Raw genomic sequence first — 19,842 nt, forward strand, 5'->3', positions numbered from 1 at the left:
ATTGACCCTTATCCTGAATAAACAGTGACTCTGTACAGTTACAGTGAGTGACCCTTATCCTGAATAAACACTGACTCTGTACAGTTACACAGTGTGTGACCCTTATCCTGAATAAACAGTGTATCTGTACAGTTACAGTGAGTGACTTTTATCCTGAATAAACAGTGACTCTGTACAGTTACAGTGAGTGACCCTTATCCTGAATAAACACTGACTCTGTACAGTTACACAGTGAGTGACCCTTACCCTGAATAAACAGTGACTCTGTACAGTTACAGTGAGTGACCCTTATCCTGAATAAACAGTGACTCTGTACAGTTACAGTGAGTGACCCTTATCCTGAATAAACAGTGACTCTGTACAGTTACACAATGAGTGACCCTTATCCTGAATAAACAGTGACTCTGTACAGTTACAGTGAGTGATCCTCACCCTGAATAAACAGTGGCACTGTACAGTTACACAGTGAGTGACACTTATTCTGAATAAACAGTGGCTCTGTACAGTTACAGTGAGTGACCCTTATCCTGAATAAACAGTGACTCTGTACAGTTACAGTGAGTGACCCTTATCCTGAATAAACAGTGACTCTGTACAGTTACAGTGAGTGACCCTTATCCTGAATAAACAGTGGCTCTGTACAGTTACAGTGAGTGACCCTTATCCTGAATAAACAGTGACTCTGTCCAGTTACAGTGATTGACCCTTATCCTGAATAAACAGTGACTCTGTACAGTTACAGTGAGTGACCCTTATCCTGAATAAACACTGACTCTGTACAGTTACACAGTGTGTGACCCTTATCCTGAATAAACAGTGTATCTGTACAGTTACAGTGAGTGACTTTTATCCTGAATAAACAGTGACTCTGTACAGTTACAGTGAGTGACCCTTATCCTGAATAAACACTGACTCTGTACAGTTACACAGTGAGTGACCCTTACCCTGAATAAACAGTGACTCTGTACAGTTACAGTGAGTGACCCTTACCCTGAATAAACAGAGACTCTGTACAGTTACAGTGAGTGACCCTTATCCTGAATAAACAGTGACTCTGTACAGTTACAGTGAGTGACCCTTATCCTGAATAAACAGTGACTCTGTACAGTTACAGTGAGTGACCTTTATCCTGAATAAACACTGACTCTGTACAGTTACAGTGAGTGACCCTCACCCTGAATAAACAGTGACTCTGTACAGTTACAGTGAGTGACCCTCACCCTGAATAAACAGTGACTCTGTACAGTTACAGTGAGTGACCCTCACCCTGAATAAACAGTGACTCTGTACAGTTACAGTGAGTGATCCTTATCCTGAATAAACAGTGGCTCTGTACAGTTACAATGAGTGACCCTTATCCTGAATAAACAGTGGCTCTGTACAGTTACAATGAGTGACCCTAATCCTGAATAAACAGTGTTATCTCTACAGTTACACAGTGAGTGACAAGTATCCTGAATAAATAGTGGCTCTGTACAGTTACACAGTGAGTGACTCTTAGCCTGAATAAACAGTGACTCTGTACAGTTACAGTGAGTGACACTTATCCTGAATAAACCGTGACTCTGTACAGTTACAGTGAGTGACCCTTATCCTGAATAAACACTGACTCTGTACAGTTACAGTGAGTGACCCTTATCCTGAATAAACACTGACTCTGTACAGTTACACAGTGTGTGACCCTTATCCTGAATAAACAGTGTATCTGTACAGTTACAGTGAGTGACTTTTATCCTGAATAAACAGTGACTCTGTCCAGTTACAGTGATTGACCCTTATCCTGAATAAACAGTGACTCTGTACAGTTACAGTGAGTGACCCTTATCCTGAATAAACACTGACTCTGTACAGTTACACAGTGTGTGACCCTTATCCTGAATAAACAGTGTATCTGTACAGTTACAGTGAGTGACTTTTATCCTGAATAAACAGTGACTCTGTACAGTTACAGTGAGTGACCCTTATCCTGAATAAACACTGACTCTGTACAGTTACACAGTGAGTGACCCTTACCCTGAATAAACAGTGACTCTGTACAGTTACAGTGAGTGACCCTTACCCTGAATAAACAGAGACTCTGTACAGTTACAGTGAGTGACCCTTATCCTGAATAAACAGTGACTCTGTACAGTTACAGTGAGTGACCCTTATCCTGAATAAACAGTGACTCTGTACAGTTACAGTGAGTGACCTTTATCCTGAATAAACACTGACTCTGTACAGTTACAGTGAGTGACCCTCACCCTGAATAAACAGTGACTCTGTACAGTTACAGTGAGTGACCCTCACCCTGAATAAACAGTGACTCTGTACAGTTACAGTGAGTGACCCTCACCCTGAATAAACAGTGACTCTGTACAGTTACAGTGAGTGATCCTTATCCTGAATAAACAGTGGCTCTGTACAGTTACAATGAGTGACCCTTATCCTGAATAAACAGTGGCTCTGTACAGTTACAATGAGTGACCCTAATCCTGAATAAACAGTGTTATCTCTACAGTTACACAGTGAGTGACAAGTATCCTGAATAAATAGTGGCTCTGTACAGTTACACAGTGAGTGACTCTTAGCCTGAATAAACAGTGACTCTGTACAGTTACAGTGAGTGACACTTATCCTGAATAAACCGTGACTCTGTACAGTTACAGTGAGTGACCCTTATCCTGAATAAACACTGACTCTGTACAGTTACACAGTGTGTGACCCTTATCCTGAATAAACAGTGTATCTGTACAGTTACAGTGAGTGACTTTTATCCTGAATAAACAGTGACTCTGTACAGTTACAGTGAGTGACCCTTACCCTGAATAAACAGAGACTCTGTACAGTTACAGTGAGTGACCCTTATCCTGAATAAACAGTGACTCTGTACAGTTACAGTGAGTGACCCTTATCCTGAATAAACAGTGACTCTGTACAGTTACAGTGAGTGACCCTCACCCTGAATAAACAGTGACTCTGTACAGTTACAGTGAGTGACCCTCACCCTGAATAAACAGTGACTCTGTACAGTTACAGTGAGTGACCCTCACCCTGAATAAACAGTGACTCTGTACAGTTACAGTGAGTGATCCTTATCCTGAATAAACAGTGGCTCTGTACAGTTACAATGAGTGACCCTTATCCTGAATAAACAGTGGCTCTGTACAGTTACAATGAGTGACCCTAATCCTGAATAAACAGTGTTATCTCTACAGTTACACAGTGAGTGACAAGTATCCTGAATAAATAGTGGCTCTGTACAGTTACACAGTGAGTGACTCTTAGCCTGAATAAACAGTGACTCTGTACAGTTACAGTGAGTGACACTTATCCTGAATAAACCGTGACTCTGTACAGTTACAGTGAGTGACCCTTATCCTGAATATACAGAGACTCTGTACAGTTACAGTGAGTGTCCCTTATCCTGAATAAACAGTGACTCTGTACAGTTACAGTGAGTGTCCCTTATCCTGAATAAACACTGACTCTGTACAGTTACAGTAAGTGATCCTCACCCTAAATAGACAGTGGCTCTGTACAGTTACACGGTGAGTGACTCTTATCCTGAATAAACAGTGGCTCTGTACAGTTACAGTGAGTGACTCTTATCCTGAATAAACAGTGACTCTGTACAGTTACAGTGCTTGACCCTTATCCTGAATAAACAGTGACTCTGCACAGTTACAGTGAGTGACCCTTTTCCTGAATAAACAGTGGCTCTGTACAGTTACAGTGAGTGACCCTTATCCTGAATAAACAGTGACTCTGTACAGTTACAGTGAGTGACCCTTATCCTGAATAAACAGTGACTCTGTACAGTTACACAGTGTGTGACCCTTATCCTGAATAAACAGTGTATCTGTACAGTTACAGTGAGTGACATTTACCCTGAATAAACAGTGACTCTGTACAGTTACAGTGAGAGACCCTTACCCTGAATAAACAGAGACTCTGTACAGTTACAGTGAGTGATCCTTATCCTGAATAAACAGTGACTCTGTACAGTTACACAGTGTGTGACCCTTATCCTGAATAAACAGTGTATCTGTACAGTTACAGTGAGTGACTTTTATCCTGAATAAACAGTGACTCTGTACAGTTACAGTGAGTGACCCTTACCCTGAATAAACAGAGACTCTGTACAGTTACAGTGAGTGACCCTTATCCTGAATAAACAGTGACTCTGTACAGTTACAGTGAGTGACCTTTATCCTGAATAAACACTGACTCTGTACAGTTACAGTGAGTGACCCTCACCCTGAATAAACAGTGACTCTGTACAGTTACAGTGAGTGACCCTCACCCTGAATAAACAGTGACTCTGTACAGTTACAGTGAGTGACCCTCACCCTGAATAAACAGTGACTCTGTACAGTTACAGTGAGTGATCCTTATCCTGAATAAACAGTGGCTCTGTACAGTTACAATGAGTGACCCTTATCCTGAATAAACAGTGGCTCTGTACAGTTACAATGAGTGACCCTAATCCTGAATAAACAGTGTTATCTCTACAGTTACATAGTGAGTGACAAGTATCCTGAATAAATAGTGGCTCTGTACAGTTACACAGTGAGTGACTCTTAGCCTGAATAAACAGTGACTCTGTACAGTTACAGTGAGTGACACTTATCCTGAATAAACCGTGACTCTGTACAGTTACAGTGAGTGACCCTTATCCTGAATATACAGAGACTCTGTACAGTTACAGTGAGTGTCCCTTATCCTGAATAAACAGTGACTCTGTACAGTTACAGTGAGTGTCCCTTATCCTGAATAAACACTGACTCTGTACAGTTACAGTAAGTGATCCTCACCCTAAATAGACAGTGGCTCTGTACAGTTACACAGTGAGTGACTCTTATCCTGAATAAACAGTGGCTCTGTACAGTTACAGTGAGTGACTCTTATCCTGAATAAACAGTGACTCTGTACAGTTACAGTGCTTGACCCTTATCCTGAATAAACAGTGACTCTGCACAGTTACAGTGAGTGACCCTTTTCCTGAATAAACAGTGGCTCTGTACAGTTACAGTGAGTGATCCTTATCCTGAATAAACAGTGACTCTGTACAGTTACACAGTGTGTGACCCTTATCCTGAATAAACAGTGTATCTGTACAGTTACAGTGAGTGACTTTTATCCTGAATAAACAGTGACTCTGTACAGTTACAGTGAGAGACCCTTACCCTGAATAAACAGAGACTCTGTACAGTTACAGTGAGTGATCCTTATCCTGAATAAACAGTGACTCTGTACAGTTACAGTAAGTGACCCTTATCCTGAATAAACAGTGACTCTGTACAGTTACACAGTGAGTGACCCTTATCCTGAGTAAACTGTGACTCTGTACAGTTACACAGTGAGTGACCCTTATCCTGAATAAACGGTGGTTCTGTAAAGTTAGTGAGTGACCCTTATCCTGAGTAAACAGTGACTCTGTACAGTTACACAGTGTGTGACCCTTATCCTGAATAAACAGTGTATCTGTACAGTTACAGTGAGTGACTTTCATCCTGAATAAACAGTGACTCTGTACAGTTACAGTGAGAGACCCTTACCCTGAATAAACAGAGACTCTGTACAGTTACAGTGAGTGATCCTTATCCTGAATAAACAGTGGCTCGGTACAGTTACAATGAGTGACACTTATACTGAATAAACAGTGTCACTTTACAGTTACACAGTGAGTGACCCTTATCCTGAATAAACAGTGACTCTGTACATTTACAGTGAGTGCCCTTTACCCTGTTGAATAAACAGTGACTCTGTACAGTTACAGTGACCCTTATCCTAAATACACAGTGACTCTGTACAGTTACACTGAGTGACCCTTATCCTGAATAAACAGTGACTCTGTACAGTTACAGTGAGTGACCTTTTTCCTGAATAAACACTGACTCTGTACAGTTACAGTAAGTGATCCTCACCCTGAATAAACAGAGACTCTGTAAAGTTACAGTGAGTGACCTTTATCCTGAATAAACAGTGACTCTGTACAGTTACAGTGAGTGACTCTTATCCTGAATAAACAGTGACTCTGTACAGTTACAGTGAGTGACTCTTTTCCTGAATAAACAGTGGCTTTGTACAGTTACAGTGAGTGACCCTTACCCTGAATAAACAGTGATTCTGTACAGTTACAGTGAGTGACCCTTATCCTGAATTAACAGTGACTCTGTACAGTTACACAGTGAGTGACCCTTATCCTGAATAAACAGTGACTCTGTACAGTTACAGTGAGTGACCCTTATCCTGAATAAACAGTGACTCTGTACAGTTACAGTAAGTGATCCTCACCCTGAATAAACAGTGGTTCTGTACAGTTACAGTGAGTGACTTTTATCCTGAATAAACAGTGACTCTGTACAGTTACACAGTGAGTGACCCTTATCCTGAATAAACAATGTATCTGTACAGTTACAGTGAGTGACTTTTATCCTAAATAAACAGTGACTCTGTACAGTTACACAGTGAGTGACTCTTAGCCTGAATAAACAGTGACTCTGTACAGTTACAGTGACCCTTATCCTGAATAAACAGTGACTCTGTACAGTTACACAGTGAGTGACCCTTATCCTGAATAAACGGTGGTTCTGTAAAGTTAGTGAGTGACCCTTATCCTGAATAAACAGTGACTCTGTACAGTTACACAGTGAGTGACACTTATCCTGAATAAACAGTGACTCTGTACAGTTACACAGTGAGTGACTCTTATCCTGAATAAACAGTGACTCTGTACAGTTACAGTGAGTGACCCTTATCCTGAATAAACAGTGACTCTGTACAGTTACACAGTGAGTGACTCTTATCCTGAATAAACAGGGACTCTGTACAGTTACACAGTGAGTGACCCTTATCCTGAATAAACGGTGGTTCTGTAAAGTTAGTGAGTGACCCTTATCCTGAATAAACAGTGACTCTGTACAGTTACACAGTGAGTGACACTTATCCTGAATAAACAGTGACTCTGTACAGTTACACAGTGAGTGACTCTTATCCTGAATAAACAGTGACTCTGTACAGTTACAGTGAGTGACCCTTATCCTGAATAAACATCGACTCTGTACAGTTACAGTGAGTGACCCTTATCCTGAATAAACAGTGGCTCTGTACAGTTACAGAGAGTGACCCTATCATGAATAAACAGTGACTCTGTACAGTTACAGTGAGTGTCCCTTATCCTGAATAAACAGTGACTCTGTACAGTTACACACTGAGTGACTCTTATCTTGAATAAACAGTGACTCTGTACAGTTACTGTGAGTGACCCTTATCCTGAATAAACAGTGACTCTGTACAGTTACAGTGAGTGACATTTTTCCTGAATAAACACTGACTCTGTACAGTTACAGTAAGTGATCCTCACCCTGAATAAACAGAGACTCTGTAAAGTTACAGTGAGTGACCTTTATCCTGAATAAACAGTGACTCTGTACAGTTACAGTAAGTCATTTTCACCCTGAATAAACAGTGACTCTGTACAGTTACAGTGAGTGACTCTTATCCTGAATAAAAAGTGACTCTGTACAGTTACAGTGAGTGACCCTTTTCTTGAATAAACAGTGGCTCTGTACAGTTACAGTGAGTGACCCTTACCCTGAATAAACAGTGACTCTGTACAGTTACAGTGAGTGACCCTTATCCTGAATTAACAGTGACTCTGTACAGTTACACAGTGAGTGACCCTTATCCTGAATAAACAGTGACTCTGTACAGTTACAGTGAGTGACCCTTATCCTGAATAAACAGTGACTCTGTACAGTTACAGTAAGTGATCCTCACCCTGAATAAACAGTGGTTCTGTACAGTTACAGTGAGTGACCCTTATCCTGAATAAACAGTGACTCTGTACAGTTACACAGTGAGTGACACTTATCCTGAATAAACAGTGACTCTGTACAGTTACACAGTGAGTGACTCTTATCCTGAATAAACAGTGACTCTGTACAGTTACAGTGAGTGACCCTTATCCTGAATAAACATCGACTCTGTACAGTTACAGTGAGTGACCCTTATCCTGAATAAACAGTGGCTCTGTACAGTTACAGAGAGTGACCCTATCATGAATAAACAGTGACTCTGTACAGTTACAGTGAGTGTCCCTTATCCTGAATAAACAGTGACTCTGTACAGTTACACACTGAGTGACTCTTATCTTGAATAAACAGTGACTCTGTACAGTTACTGTGAGTGACCCTTATCCTGAATAAACAGTGACTCTGTACAGTTACAGTGAGTGACCTTTTTCCTGAATAAACACTGACTCTGTACAGTTACAGTAAGTGATCCTCACCCTGAATAAACAGAGACTCTGTAAAGTTACAGTGAGTGACCTTTATCCTGAATAAACAGTGACTCTGTACAGTTACAGTAAGTCATTTTCACCCTGAATAAACAGTGACTCTGCACAGTTACAGTGAGTGACTCTTATCCTGAATAAAAAGTGACTCTGTACAGTTACAGTGAATGACCCTTTTCTTGAATAAACAGTGGCTCTGTACAGTTACAGTGAGTGACCCTTACCCTGAATAAACAGTGACTCTGTACAGTTACAGTGAGTGACCCTTATCCTGAATTAACAGTGACTCTGTACAGTTACACAGTGAGTGACCCTTATCCTGAATAAACAGTGACTCTGTACAGTTACAGTGAGTGACCCTTATCCTGAATAAACAGTGACTCTGTACAGTTACAGTAAGTGATCCTCACCCTGAATAAACAGTGGTTCTGTACAGTTACAGTGAGTGACCCTTATCCTGAATAAACAGTGACTCTGTACAGTTACAGTGAGTGACCCTTATCCTGAATAAACAGTGACTCTGTACAGTTACAGTGAGTGACCCTTATCCTGAATAAACAGTGACTCTGTACAGTTACACAGTGAGTGACCCTTATCCTGAATAAACAGTGACTCTGTACAGTTACACACTGAGTGACCCTTATCCTGAATAAACAGTGACTCTGTACAGTTACAGTGTGTGACCCTTATACTTAATAAACAGTGACTCTGTACAGTTACACAGTGTGTGACCCTTACCCTGAATAAACAATGTATCTGTACAGTTACAGTGAGTGACTTTTATCCTAAATAAACAGTGACTCTGTACAGTTACAGTGAGTGGCCCTTATCCTGAATAAACAGTGACTGTACAGTTACAGTGAGTTATCCTTATACTGAATAAACAGTGACTCTGTACAGTTACAGTGAGTGACTTTTATCCTGAATAAACAGTGACTCTGTACAGTTACAGTGACCCTTATCCTGAATAAACAGTGACTCTGTACAGTTACACAGTGAGTGACCCTTATCCTGAATAAACGGTGGTTCTGTAAAGTTAGTGAGTGACCCTTATCCTGAATAAACAGTGACTCTGTACAGTTACACAGTGAGTGACACTTATCCTGAATAAACAGTGACTCTGTACAGTTACACAGTGAGTGACTCTTATCCTGAATAAACAGTGACTCTGTACAGTTACAGTGAGTGACCCTTATCCTGAATAAACATCGACTCTGTACAGTTACCGTGAGTGACCCTTATCCTGAATAAACAGTGGCTCTGTACAGTTACAGAGAGTGACCCTATCATGAATAAACAGTGACTCTGTACAGGTACAGTGAGTGTCCCTTATCCTGAATAAACAGTGACTCTGTACAGTTACACACTGAGTGACTCTTATCTTGAATAAACAGTGACTCTGTACAGTTACTGTGAGTGACCCTTATCCTGAATAAACAGTGACTCTGTACAGTTACAGTGAGTGACTCTTATCCTGAATAAACAGTGACTCTGTACAGTTACACACTGATGACTCTTATCTTGAATAAACAGTGACTCTGTACAGTTACACACTGAGTGACTCTTATCTTGAATAAACAGTGACTCTGTACAGTTACTGTGAGTGACCCTTATCCTGAATAAACAGTGACTCTGTACAGTTACAGTGAGTGACTCTTATCCTGAATAAACAGTGACTCTGTACAGTTACACACTGATGACTCTTATCTTGAATAAACAGTGACTCTGTACAGTTACTGTGAGTGACCCTTATCCTGAATAAACAGTGACTCTGTACAGTTACAGTGAGTGACTCTTATCCTGAATAAACAGTGACTCTGTACAGTTACACACTGATGACTCTTAGCCTGAATAAACAGTGACTCTGTACAGTTACAGTGAGTGACACTTATCCTGAATAAACAGTGACTCTGTACAGTTACAGTGAGTGACTCTTATCCTGAATAAACAGTGACTCTGTACAGTTACACAGTGAGTGACCCTTATCCTGAATAAACAGTGACTCTGTACAGTTACACACTGATGACTCTTATCTTGAATAAACAGTGACTCTGTACAGTTACTGTGAGTGACCCTTATCCTGAATAAACAGTGACTCTGTACAGTTACAGTGAGTGACTCTTATCCTGACTAAACAGTGACTCTGTACAGTTACACACTGATGACTCTTATCCTGAATAAACAGTGACTCTGTACTGTTACTGTGAGTGACCCTTTTCCTGAATAAACAGTGGCTCTGTACAGTTACAATGAGTGACCCTTATCATGAATAAACAGTGACTCCATACAGTTACACAGTGGGTGACACTTATCCTGAATAAACAGTGGCTCTGTACAGTTACAATGAGTGACCCATATCTTGAATAAACAGTGACTCTGTACAGTTACAGTGAGTGACCTTTACCCTGTTGAATAAACAGTGACCCTGTACAGTTACAGTGAGTGATCCTCACCCTGAATAAACAGTGGCTTGGTACAGTTACAGTGAGTGACCCTTATCCTGAATAAACAGTGACTCTGTACAGTTGCAGTGAGTGATCCTTGCCCTGAATAAACAGTGGCTCTGTACATTTAGAGTGAGTGACCCTTATCCTGAATAAACAGTGATTCTGTACAGTTACAGTGAGTGACCCTTATCCTGAATAAACAGTGTCTCTGTACAGTTACACAGTGAGTGACACTTATCCTGAATAAACAGTTACTCTGTACAGTTACTCAGTGAGTGACCCTTATCCTGAATAAACAGTGGCTCTGTACAGTTACAATGAGTGACCCTTATCATGAATAAACAGTGTCTCCGTACAGTTACTCAGTGGGTGACACTTATCCTGAATAAACAGTGGCTCTGTACAGTTACAGTGAGTGACCTTTACCCTGTTGAATAAACAGTGAAATTGATTTTCCAGTAATTACTGGAATTTGTTCTCATTTGTTTCCTTTGCTCGTAGATGCTGATGAATGTTCGCTGTTTGGGTCGGAGGTTTGTAAAAATGGTGTCTGTGTGAATACAGTTCCTGGTTATTCCTGCTATTGTCCAACTGGCTATTACTATCACTCCATCCGACTGGAGTGCATTGGTGAGTGTGGCATTGAGAGGCACTAAACAGAATGGTGTTTGTGTGAAGCTTGTGACGGAGGCCTAGAGATGAGTGTTGGGGGAGAGACAGGGATAGCCAGGCAGTGGGAGAGACAGATGTAGAGTGACCAGCGTCAACCTTGTGAGCTGAGATGCTGAGAACTTGGAGTGAGTCTCAGCTCTGATTCAGCATCATGAGAATAGGTTGGTGTTTACCCTCAATTGAAACCAATAATTCAAATCACATTTACCAACCTTGTTCCTAGTTCTCTCACCCCTTTTCCTAAATCTCCTCCAATTTAATCCTGAATGTTGACACAATTTGTGCCTCCGCTACTAGCTCTGCGAGTGAGTAAGAACATATGAAATAATCAGCCCTTCGAGCCCGTTCCACCATTCAATGAGATCGTGGCTGATTTCAGCAAAGCCTTTGATAAGGTCCCACATGGGAGACTTATCAAGAAGGCAAATGCACATGGGATACAGAGTAATTTGATAAGGTGGATTCAAAATTGGCTTAGTTGTAGGAGGCAGAGGGTGATGACAGAAGGCTGCTTTAGTGACTGGAAGTCAATATCCAATGGCGTACCACAGGGATCTGTGCTCGGTCCCCTATTATTTGTCATTTATATAAACGACATAGGTGGCTATGTGGGGGGGAAGGATTAGAAAGTTTGTGGATGACACAAAGATTGGCCGGGTGGTTAACAGTGAGGTTGAGTGTCTTGGGCTACAGGAAGATATTGACGGGATGATCAAATGGGCAGATAAGTGGCAGATGGAATTTAACCCTGAAAAGTGTGTGGTGAAACACTTTGGAAGGAGTAATTTGACAAGGAAGTATTCAATGAACGGCATGACACTAGGAAGTTCTGAGGAACAAAGGGACCTTGGCGTGTGTGTCCATAGATTTCTGAAGGCGGAGGGGCATGTTAGTGGGGTGGTGAAAAAGGCATATGGGACACTTGCCATTATCAATCGAGGCATAGATTACAGAAGTAGGGAGGTCATGTTGGAGTTGTATAGAACCTTGTTGAGGCCACAGCTGGAGTACTGTGTGCAGCTCTGGTCACCACATTATAGGAAGGATGTGATTGCACTGGAGGGGGTGCAGAGGAGATTCACCAGGATGTTGCCTGGGATGGAACATTTAAGTTATGAAGAGAGGTTGGATAGACTTGGGTTGTTTTCATTGGAGCAGAGAAGACTGAGAGGTGACCTGATCGAGGTGTACAAGATTATGAGGGGCATGGACAGGGTGGATAGGGAGCAGCTGTTCCCCTTAGTTGAAGGGTCAGTCACAAGGGGACATAAGTTCAAGGTGAGGGGCAGGAGGTTTAGGGGGGGATGTGAGGGAAAACTTTTTTACCCAGAGGGTGGTGAGGGTCTGGAATGCGCTGCCTGGGAGGGTGGTGGAGGCGGGTTGCCTCACATCCTTTAAAAAGTACCTGGATGAGCATTTGGCACATCATAACATTCAAGGCTATGGGCCAAGTGCTGGAAAATGGGATTAGGTAGGTATGTCAGGTGTTTCTCACGTGTCAGTGCAGACTCGATGGGCCGAAGGGCCTCTTCTGCATTGTGAGATTCTGTGATTCTGATTGCTGGTTAGGGAGTGTGGGAATTCAAGGGAGAATCCTGGGGCCAGGTAGTTACTAACCTGACCTGACCACACAGTACTGTCACTCAGGCAAGCGTTAGCTACCAAGTCTCAGCTACAGCATCCTGCATTTGGCTTGATGCCTGTTGATGCCCTCTTGGTGCCAAGTTGATGCCCGGTCAATGGTCAGACGGGTTCCCAGTGGGTGCAGGCTGCAGTGATAGCTGACCCCTGCATGCTGCATTTCCCAGCTCATGTTGTGGAGCCTCCAGTGGTAATACCTGGAGTTGATGGGGCAGTGAGAAGAATGAAGATGCAGTCCATTGACCAGCAGGTCAGGCTATAGCCATTGCTGAGAGGGCCTTGTCATTAAAAGCCAACAGGCCAGCTGCCCTGGGCTGGATGGAGTTCTCCCACACATTGTACCTCATGGCACTTGTCCACATTATTCAGCTAGAGAGGGGGGTTGGGGTTCAGGGTTCAGGGTTCAGGCTTGGGTTGTCCAAGATTCAAAATTCATCTCTCCCACCCTGGCAGATAATGACGAGTGTGAGGATGAGACAGCCTGTGATAATGGCGATTGTGTGAACACAGTGGGGTCGTATTACTGCTCCTGTCGCCCTCCCCTCATCCTGGATGTGACACTGCGACGATGCATCTCCAACAGCAGTGAGCAGTATGGTAAGTTCAGGAGGAGTTGGTGCTGGGGGGTGGGGGGTGCTGTAGATGTTAACCTGTGCGCAGGAGAAGCAAAACTGTAGAGCTTGGACCCTGATTATAGCCCCCTCAATCCAGACATTGATCCCCTTGATCCAGACACCGATACTGATTCCCTCCATCCAGACACCGATACTGATCCCTCGATCCAGACACCGACACTGATCCCCTCGATCCAGACACCGACACTGATTCCCTCGATTCAGACACCGATACTGATCCTTCGATCCAGACACCGACACTGATCCCCTCAATCCAGACACTGATACTGATCCCCTCGATCCAGACACTGATACTGATCCCCTCGATCCAGACACCAATACTGATCCTTCGATCCAGTCACTGATACTGATCCCTCGATCCAGACACCGACACCGATACCGATCCCTCGATCCAGGCACTGATACTGATCCCTCGATCCAGACACCGTTACTGATCCCTCGATCCAGACACCGATACTGATGCCTCGATCCAGACACTGATACTGATGTCTCGATCCAGACACTGATACTGATCCTTCGATCCAGTCACCGATACTGATCCCCTCGATCCAGACAGATACTGATCCCCTCCATCCAGGCTCCAATACTGATCCCTGGATCCAGACACTGACACTGATCCCCTCAATCCAGACATTGATCCCCTTGATCCAGACACCGATACTGATCCCCTCCATCCAGACACCGATACTGATCCCTGGATCCAGACACCGATACTGATCCCTGGATCCAGACACTGATACTGATCCCTGATTCCAGACACTGACACTGATCCCCTCGATCCAGACACTGAAACTGATCCCTCCTCAAGCCGGAAGAGCTGCAAAGGTACTCCTGGACCATAATTCACCTGTTTGTGCTGCATGGCAGTATCACCTGAGCAGGAGCAGCTGTCATGTGAAGCCTGTGCCACCTTTTACCCCCTTTCCCCAGAGTTTGGCCTGATGCCTGTTGATGCCCCCTCAATACCCCCTTTTGGTGCCGAGTTGATGCCTGGTCGATGGTCAGATGAGTGCCCAGTGTGTACAGGCCGCAGTGGTAGCTGCTCCCTGTTTGCTGCATTTCCCCACTCAGGTTGCAGGGCCTCCAGTGGCTGGCAGTGCCAGGTGTGATGATCAGGGCTCCACTCCCTGGAACTCAACCTCAGAGACTCCTCTAGGCAGCAACTGTTTCTAGTGTTGCCTCCAAGGTCTCAGGGTGATGGACTCCCAACTCCATTCTCACTAATACCTCCTCACGTCTGTGACACTAGATGATGTCCACTTCCAGGCCCCAGTGGCCAGGGAAGGAGCTGATTTTCCCAGATTTGCTGCAGTCTCACCCAGCAGCGCCCCAGCCAATTAGCTTTTCATCTTGTTAGGAAAGGGCTTAGAGACTGTTTACAATGGAGGAATCTGCTGAATTCATTCGGGGGGGGGGGGGGGCGCAGAGGGCTTGGTGTGGGGTGTTGGGGGCGCTGAGTTAACTGGGTAGGATTGAGACTGGAGTCACAAGTGGTCCCAGTCTGAAGGAGATTAGTGATTGGCTGGGGTCAAATGCTCACTTTCTGGGGACACAAATTCCCAGATCCCCCGAAATCAGTTTGACAAACGATGCACTTCAACACATGACCTTGGGGTCACTGATTCACTAACTCAATCATGGAACTGGATTCAGAAGTGAACAAGCAAATTGGATTCATGCTTTATGATGTTACATTTTTCTGCTTTCTTCCTCCTATCCTCCTCTCCCCCTCTCCCTACTCTCCTCTCCCTTCTCTCTTTCTCTCAAACCCCTCTCTCTCCTCTTTCTGCTCCCTATCTTCCCTCCCCTTTCTCCCACTCCCCTCTCCCTCTCTCACAGATGTCCATATGGCTCTCTGTTGGCAGGAAGTGGGTCTCAACCTGTTGTGCAAACGACCTTTCCTGGAGAGACAGACTACCTACTCCGAATGTTGCTGCCAGTATGGTGAGGCCTGGGGAATGGACTGTGCTCTCTGTCCCACCAGGAATACAGGTAACTCTGACCCCTGGCCCCTAATTACTGCCTCCTCACCGCCACTTGCTTCACGGACCCCCAACTCCTGACCCTGGGCCCGTAACCCTGGTCCCGAGACCCATCCCCAGTGAGGGGCAGCTCACAGAGTGGCTGAGAGAGACGATTGTTGTCAAGTGGGTGTGAGAATGAAGAAAGATTGATGAGTATCAGACACTAAACTCTTTCTCTGTCTCCACAGAATATCACAACGAATTGTGTAATTACCTGAGTGTGTCCCTGAGTGAAGACGAGGGTTATTCCCAAGGTCCGGAATATGAAAACTATGGGCTGCAAATTGCAGCGGAATTCTCTCCGGACAGTCTCGGCAGTTACGACCCGCGGGAATATGATCCAATCCCACCTCAGACTGGTGATGGCCGAGATTACAGACCTCCAGACCGTGAGCCATTCCGGCCACAGGACCCTCTGCCCAGGCGTCCGACGTATGATTCCCGCCAGCTACGCTCTGGGACAGCATACAGAGGGCAGAGCACGCCCTCTCGGACCCCTTATCAGCCCAGAACCAGGCAAATAGGACATAGCTACAGAACCCGAAGCATCCAGGCAGGTGTCCCAGAAGCAGAGTCAGCACAGCCCTGGCCTCGATACCAGCACCGGGATCCTGTACCAGATATTCCAGAATTCCATTCTCCCAACCTCCCTCTACTTGTCAGCAGCAGTGAGGAATATGAGAGTAAGTAAGCAAATATTACCTGTCTCCGCTGGCCTATCAATACTCACTGCTGATTTGCTCTCTCTGTTGCTGCGATCACCTCAGCTGTGATTTCGATACCCCTACGTCACTTGCTTTTGCAGCAAAATTTTCCTCCTCTCCCTACCCCTCTCCCCTGGTCTCCACCTCCTCCCCTCCCTCCCTCCCTTTCCACCTGCCCACCCCTCTTTCCCCTCCACCTCCCCTCCACCTCCCTACCTCTCCCCTCCTCTCCCCTCCTTGCTCTCTACCTCCCCCTCCTCCCAGCTTGGGACCTAATCCTGATGGACAGCACTGTGCCCTGGGGCAGTATCCCTTGTCCATCCCTTGTCCAGTGCCGGGACTCCCTGTAAATCCTGTTCCTCCCCTCACCGTCAAACTTTCTCATTTGAAAAGTATTCAGGCTTTTCCAAGCTGTTTCCGGGCCCCAGTTGGCACTGGGCATCATGAAGATGGCCTCAGGGTCAGAGTACCTGCTGGAAATGGACATACCTGGCACCACTTTTAATATGGCTCAGTATAGCGCAGAATAAACCAGCTAGCAACATACACACTAATATTCTCGGCTTTAATCTTAGACCAGTTCCAACGTTACGAGGGACTCCAGGCTGAAGAATGTGGAATCCTGAACGGCTGTGAGAATGGGAAATGTATTCGTGTCCCTGAGGGCTTCACCTGTGATTGTGACGATGGTTATCAACTTGACATGACCAAGATGGCGTGTGTCGGTACGGAGTTGGGGTGTGGGGGTGCGGTGGGGGATGCGAGGGTGTCGGTACGGAGTTGGGGTGTGGGGGTGCGGTGGGGGATGCGAGGGTGTCGGTACGGAGTTGGGGTGTGGGGGTGCGGTGGGGGATGCGAGGGTGTCGGTACGGAGTTGGGGTGTGGGGGTGCGGTGGGGGATGCGAGGGTGTTGTATGGAGTTGGGGTGTGGGGGTGCGGTGAGGGATGCGAGGGTGTTGGATGGAGTTGGGGTGTGGGGGTGCGGTGAGGGATGCGAGGGTGTCGGTACGGAGTTGGGGTGTGGGGGTGCGGTGGGGGATGCGAGGGTGTTGGATGGAGTTGGGGTGTGGGGGTGCGGTGAGGGATGCGAGGGTGTTGGATGGAGTTGGGGTGTGGGGGTGCGGTGGGGGATGCGAGGGTGTCGGTACGGAGTTGGGGTGTGGGGGTGCGGTGGGGGATGCGAGGGTGTCGGTACGGAGTTGGGGTGTGGGGGTGCGGTGGGGGATGCGAGGGTGTTGGATGGAGTTGGGGTGTGGGGGTGCGGTGAGGGATGCGAGGGTGTTGGATGGAGTTGGGGTGTGGGGGTGCGGTGAGGGATGCGAGGGTGTCGGTACGGAGTTGGGGTGTGGGGGTGCGGTGGGGGATGCGAGGGTGTTGGATGGAGTTGGGGTGTGGGGGTGCGGTGGGGGATGCGAGGGTGTCGGTACGGAGTTGGGGTGTGGGGGTGCGGTGGGGGATGCGAGGGTGTCGGTACGGAGTTGGGGTGTGGGGGTGCGGTGGGGGATGCGAGGGTGTCGGTACGGAGTTGGGGTGTGGGGGTGCGGTGGGGGATGCGAGGGTGTCGGTACGGAGTTGGGGTGTGGGGGTGAGGTGGGGGATGCGAGGGTGTTGGTATGGAGGAATCAGTGCAATGGGGCTGTGGAGGGGATATGGGGATGGATACGAGGGAGGGGTACATGGGTGTTGGTCTGGGGTGGTTGTAGAGGGGCAAGGAAGGTACTGGTGTAGAGGAGCTCATAGTGGAGAGGGCATGTTGGGATTCCATGGGTTATTCTCTAGCTCTAGCAAACACTTTCCCCAGGGGATTTGAACTCACAAGGTGAGTTGATTCTCCCCTCGCTTCGCCACCAGGGGAGTGTGTGAAGGGCTGAGCGGGGGGAGTGTGTGAGGGACTGTGTGGGGGAGTGTGCGAGGGGCTGTGTGTGAGGGACTGTGTGGGGGTGTGTGTGAGGGGCTGTGTGGGGGTGTGTGTGAGGGGCTATGTGGGGGTGTGTGTGAAGGGCTGAGCGGGGGGAGTGTGTGAGGGGCTGTGTGGGGGTGTGTGTGAGGGGCTGTGTGTGAGGGGCTGTGTGGGGGTGTGTGTGAAGGGCTGAGCGGGGGGAGTGTGTGAGGGGCTGTGTGGGGGTGTGTGTGAGGGGCTGTGTGTGAGGGACTGTGTGGGAGAGTGTGCGAGGGGCTGTGTGGGGGTGTGTGTGAGGGGCTGTGTGGGGGTGTGTGTGAAGGGCTGTGTGGGGGTGTGTGTGAGGGGCTGTGTGGGGGTGTGTGTGAAGGGCTGTGTGGGGGTGTGTGTGAGGGGCTGTGTGGGGGTGTGTGTGAAGGGCTGAGCGGGGGGAGTGTGTGAGGGACTGTGTGGGAGAGTGTGCGAGGGGCTGTGTGGGGGTGTGTGTGAAGGGCTGTGTGGGGGTGTGTGTGCGGGGGTGTGTGGGGGTGTGTGTGAGGGGCTGTGTGGGGGAGTGTGTGAGGGGCTGTGTGGGGGTGTGTGTGAGGGACTGTGTGGGGGTGTGTGTGAGGGGCTGTGTGGGGGAGTGTGTGAGGGGCTGTGTGGGGGTGTGTGTGAGGGACTGTGTGGGGGTGTGTGTGAGGGACTGTGTGGGGGAGTGTGTGAGGGGCTGTGTGGGGGTGTGTGTGAGGGACTGTGTGGGAGAGTGTGCGAGGGGCTGTGTGGGGGTGTGTGTGAGGGGTTGTGTGGGGGTGTGTGTGAAGGGCTGAGCGGGGGGAGTGTGTGGGGGACTGTGTGGGAGAGTGTGCGAGGGGCTGTGTGGGGGTGTGTGTGAGGGGCTGTGTGGGGGTGTGTGTGAAGGGCTGTGTGGGGGTGTGTGTGAAGGGCTGAGCGGGGGGAGTGTGTGAGGGACTGTGTGGGAGAGTGTGCGAGGGGCTGTGTGGGGGTGTGTGTGACGGGCTGTGTGGGGGTGTGTGTGAGGGGCTGTGTGGGGGTGTGTGTGAGGGGCTGTGTGGGGGAGTGTGTGAAGGGCTGAGCGGGGGGAGTGTGTGAGGGACTGTGTGGGGGTGTGTGTGAGGGGCTGTGTGTGAGGGTCTGTGTGGGGGTGTGTGTGAGTCGCTGTGTGGGGGAGTGTGTGAGGGGCTATGTAGGGGTGTGTGTGAGGGGCTATGTGGGGGTGTGTGTGAGGGGCTGTGTGGGGGTGTGTGTGAGGGGCTGTGTGGGGGTGTGTGTGAGGGGCTGTGTGGGGGAGTGTGTGAGGGGCTGTGTGCGGGGGGATATGTGGGGGTGTGTGTGAGGGGCTGTGTGGGGGAGTGTGCGAGGAGCTGTGTGGGGGAGTGTGTGAGGGGCTGTGTGGGGGTGTGTATGAGGGGCTGTGTGGGGGTGTGTGTGAGGGGCTATGTAGGGGTGTGTGTGAGGGGCTGTGTGGGGGAGTGTGTGAGGGGCTGTGTGGGGGAGTGTGTGAGGGGCTGTGTGCGCGGGGCTATGTGGGGGTGTGT

General features: G+C 47.2%; 1 protein-coding gene across 5 annotated transcripts in view; it reads left to right on the forward strand.

Annotated features, from left to right (window-relative positions):
- The window catches only part of LOC121272639 (latent-transforming growth factor beta-binding protein 1-like), a 754,836-nt gene that overhangs the window by 724,988 nt on the left and 10,006 nt on the right, over positions 1 to 19,842 (forward strand). For all 5 annotated transcript variants that reach the window (XM_041179326.1, XM_041179327.1, XM_041179328.1 and 2 more), the window contains 5 exons: positions 11,230 to 11,358; positions 13,495 to 13,638; positions 15,516 to 15,668; positions 15,889 to 16,383; positions 16,980 to 17,129. In XM_041179326.1, coding sequence (XP_041035260.1) covers positions 11,230 to 11,358; positions 13,495 to 13,638; positions 15,516 to 15,668; positions 15,889 to 16,383; positions 16,980 to 17,129 — 1,071 coding nt within the window. The remainder of the gene's footprint in view (positions 1 to 11,229; positions 11,359 to 13,494; positions 13,639 to 15,515; positions 15,669 to 15,888; positions 16,384 to 16,979; positions 17,130 to 19,842) is intronic.

Source organism: Carcharodon carcharias, chromosome 34 (genome assembly GCF_017639515.1).
Source record: "Carcharodon carcharias isolate sCarCar2 chromosome 34, sCarCar2.pri, whole genome shotgun sequence".
Taxonomy (NCBI): Eukaryota; Metazoa; Chordata; class Chondrichthyes; order Lamniformes; family Lamnidae; genus Carcharodon; species Carcharodon carcharias.